This window comes from Palaemon carinicauda, chromosome 16 (assembly GCF_036898095.1).
Source record: "Palaemon carinicauda isolate YSFRI2023 chromosome 16, ASM3689809v2, whole genome shotgun sequence".
Lineage (NCBI taxonomy): Eukaryota > Metazoa > Arthropoda > Malacostraca > Decapoda > Palaemonidae > Palaemon > Palaemon carinicauda.
The window spans coordinates 82,567,094-82,571,406 of NC_090740.1; the positions used below are offsets into that span (position 1 = coordinate 82,567,094).

Consider the following 4,313-nt stretch of genomic DNA (forward strand, 5'->3'; position numbering starts at 1 on the left):
ATGCAAGGCTAAATACCCTCCAGGATAGCCACTTCAACTGAAGGGAGGACAGTAACGATGGTTTTGAAAAGAAAAAGAATCAGATAAGGAAAAGACAACCTTTTGATAAACCACCAGGCATCTATGGCCCTTCTATTATGCCTTCCCAACACACTAATTAAAAAAGAATAGGAGGAAGAAAAAAAATAAGATAGAATAGTGTCCCCGAGTCTACCCTCAAACAAGAGAACTCTAGCCCAAGACAGTGGAAGACCATGGTACAGAGGCTATAGCACTACCCAAGACTAGAGAACGATGGTTTAATTTTAAAGTGTCCTTCTCCTTGAAGATCTGCTTACCATAGCTATAAAGTCTCTTCTACCCTTACCAAGAGGAAAGTACACTGAAAAATTGCAGTACAGTAATTAACCCCTTGGGTGAAGAAGTGTTTAGTAATCTGATTGTTGTCAGGTGTATAAGGAAAGACGAGAATCTCTAAAGAATAGGCCATACTATTCGGTGTATGTGTAGACGAAGAAGGAATAAGCCGTAAGCAGAGAGGTACCAAATGCATTACTGTCTGGCCAGTCAAAAGATCCAATAACTCTCTAGTAGTTTTTTCTCAACGGACGGCTGGTGCCTTGGTTAACCTACTACATTAATAATAATAATAATAATAATAATAATAATAATAATAATAATAATATTGAATATATACACAAGCAAATTGATAATCACAGGTGCCACAACATGACAGCGTAAAGCAGAAATTACTTACCTAAATGAATCCTCACAAACAGCGTTTTCATATTTCACATCAGACTTCTAAATTTGAGGAATCGTTTGATCTTCGAATCGTTATGCTGTGAAGCTACTTAAGGGTCGTCCGTTCGATTAAACTTTGTAATTATAATAATTATAATAATTTTTCCCTGCTCCAACCGAAAAAAGTTCAACTATAAGACAGCAACTTCCACAGCTATTGGCAGTGGGCCTAGACGTAAATGAAAAACAAGACTCCTATAAGTCTATTTTATTTAGCCGTGCATATTTGCACTTGACTCACAGGGGTGCCCTTTTAGCTCGGAAAGGTTCCTGATACCTGATTGGTCGGAAGTATTTTCGTCCGAACACCTTCATTGTTCTCGAATGATTACCAAGTAATGTGAATCGAAACTTATTAACTAACATATATTTCTCCATCATATGTATGTTTTGTCAATAAGCAATGTTAAAGAATAAATATATTATAAAGTATCGTCATGGTAAGTCTAAATTTAATATAATAATGCGCCGAAGTCAACGACAGCAGCTTACTTTCGGATGCACGATTTGTAATTTTGTAATTTTTCACATATTTTAACACAAATTGGGATAAATTACACTCAGCATAAGTTAAACATGTTATCATAAACTTTCTTTGAATACCAGAATATACCAAAAACATGGAATTAATAAAACCCGATATTTGTGAAAACTTGCGGGGAGGTAAAAGAACAGCCTACCAGCTTGGCGGGAAAACAATCCCCGCTGACTTTCATAGATGCAGTTTTTTTTTTTTTTTTCGTAATATGGTTCTGTTTATTCCTTTCAGTTTAAATGGTATTGCAATTTCTCTCTTCGTAATATTTTGCTCAGTATTTTCCCACATTCCTGTTCCTCACCTAATATCTATCTATTTTCCCCGATATCCCTTCTTTCATATGAGGGATACCCTCACTACGATTCCTTATTTTTTATCATCTGTGGAAAATGTTGGCTGATGGGAAGTGTGTGCTAGTCTCATTAAAATAGTGTAGAGGCAGGAATAGAAAAAAAATACTTTGCTTAATTTCATTTGATATAATGTGAGCTACTGAACAGGTTTACAAAATAGGCTATAGGCCTACTTGCTACACAGCATATAATTTATGTTGTTATTATTATTTACATACTGACGTAAGGTACAAAACATATTTTACAATTTGCATATGAAGTCAAAATCATAAAAAGAAATATAGATACCATTATTAAGAAAAAATACTACCTATTTATGTCCACCTTATCTAAATCAAAATGAATTTGTTTACAATGTTGAAAGTCAAAATACACACAATAATACTAATATATACAAAACATAAAACAACATTAAATTGTTCTAATATTTATCTAATGGTGGTTAAATAAAATTAACAATAATGAATTAAAGAATGTTATTTATATAATCCCACATGATCAAATGGAACTATTTTTATCTATACACACATTTCATCTTCACTCATGCTTTCATCAGACTCTATATTAATTATGAATTGATCAAGCAAATGGTCAAGAGCCGCATCCTTGGCTCGATAGTCAGTTTCAATTTTCCTCACATGCCTTATAGCATTTTGCCAGTGGTGTGGGGTTACAGGATTAATTGCTTCTTGCGTAATTTTTTCAACATTTTTCAAAGACTGGCTACTATGAGAATTCCCTTTTTTAATTTCTGTTTTTACTTGGGCCCAAATTAGTTCTATTGGATTGAACATGCAGTGATAGGGTGGCAATCTTAGTACTCTGTGGCCGTGATTAGCAGCTATTTGATCTATTTCATATATTTCTCTTTCCTTATGAAGCTTGCATATCTTGAGCAGTTCTAGTTTTGTAATAGCAGGATCATGATCAATCTTATTTGACTCTAACCACTGAAGTATTTGGCTCTTTTTGTTGCTAATTGTTGGAACTTTGTTTAATATTTTAGAGTGATATGGAGCATTATCCATAATGATTAGGGACTGATTATTTATGTTAGGAAGAAGCTGATTTTCAAACCAAAATTTAAATGTTTTACAATCCATGGAGTCATGATAATCCCCCTTTGCTCCATTTTTTGACTTGAACATAAGAAAGGCTCCATCTATAAAACCATGACTACCCCCAGCATGTATCATTATAAACCTTGCTCCTTTCCAAGATTTTAGCTTAGGTCCTACTGTTCCGTCTTCATTTGTCCAACAGCGTTCTATGCTAAGATTTTGGTTTACCCAAGTCTCGTCTAGATATACTTCTGGTCTAGGGTTTAGACTTTCTCTGTTTCTTTTTATTTCTCTAAGATATTTATTCCTGGCATTAACAATGTCACTTCTCTCCATTAAGAATTTTCTCCCACTCATAACTTTTCTAAACCTAAATCCCATAATTCTAACTAATTTATATAGATAACTCCTTGAACCTCTGAAATTTACAGGAGGCTCTTTTATTCTTTCTAACAAGGAGGATATCGTGGGTAGTTCTCCTCTCTCATAAAAAGAAAGGATCTCTCTCTTTATACATTCCCTGTCAAAATTGTCAACCTGATCCACAACTGTAGATGTTCTCTTTTTGGGCTTAGGTGAGCGAAATATACCATCACATAATGTCATATTCAATTGTTTGAGGTGTTGAACCGTTCGCATTGAGACGCCTGTTGCAACTGCGGTGTTTGTTAAAACATCGGTCATCGTCTCATACCATCCTCCCTGAGCGATGAACTTGAAGACACTCATAACCATATTCCGGCTTTGACTGGTGAGCTTGGTGCCTCGGGAGTGTTGAGAGCAGGAGTCTGCAGTACTATGGACAGCGGATGTTGTCATGCTTGCACTGCATGAAGCAAACCCTGTGAATAGAGTCTTACCTTAACATAACTTTTTTACAACTGCACTAAATTTTGCTTAACTCTTTAAGATAAGAAGTACCAGTAAACAGTAGCGGATGCTTGATATAAGTTAGGCTAGGTCTATGTAGGCCTATGATGTATGTATATTCTTTAACTTTTCAAAATATCCGCAGAAACTTGTGTTAACATCATATTAGTCCTGAACAGAACACAGAATGGGAAAATGAAAAGTTTGTTTATTCCGCATTGTCTGCTGTAACTTATATGGAAGAGTTAATTTGTTAATTTCTCCGAAATATAATTTTTTTATTAGTGTGCTCCTACGAAAAGAAGCATGGACATTTTCTTTTTGCAAATATAGCCCTCAAAGTAATCTCAATAACATAACATTGATTTCAACACTTACATAAATTAAGAAGATGATGCAATGAATGTATGAAAGTCAGCGGGGATTGTTTTCCCGCCAAGCTGGTAGGCTGTTCTTTTACCTCCCCGCAAGTTTTCACAAATATCGGGTTTTATTAATTCCATGTTTTTGGTATATTCTGGTATTCAAAGAAAGTTTATAATAACATGTTTAACTTATGCTGAGTGTAATTTATCCCAATTTGTGTTGAAATATGTGAAAAATTACAATATTACAAATCGCGCATCCGAAAGTAAGCTGCTGGCGTTGACTTCGGCGCATTACTATATTAAATTTAGACTTACCATG

The 4,313-nt window shown here is 34.7% G+C and overlaps 1 protein-coding gene across 1 annotated transcript; it reads right to left on the reverse strand.

Moving 5' to 3' along the window:
* Positions 1-2,213: 2,213 nt before the first annotated feature.
* On the reverse strand, positions 2,214-3,592 carry LOC137655391 (uncharacterized). The gene has a single exon (XM_068389282.1). It carries the CDS (start codon positions 3,573-3,575, stop codon positions 2,214-2,216), a length of 1,362 nt encoding a protein of 453 aa, XP_068245383.1. The 5' UTR covers positions 3,576-3,592.
* Positions 3,593-4,313: the final 721 nt, after the last annotated feature.

What these genes read in the sequence shown, in the direction of transcription:
- LOC137655391 (XM_068389282.1), bottom strand. Translation starts at nt 3,575, where the DNA reads ATGACAACATCCGCTGTCCATAGTACTGCAGACTCCTGCTCTCAACAC.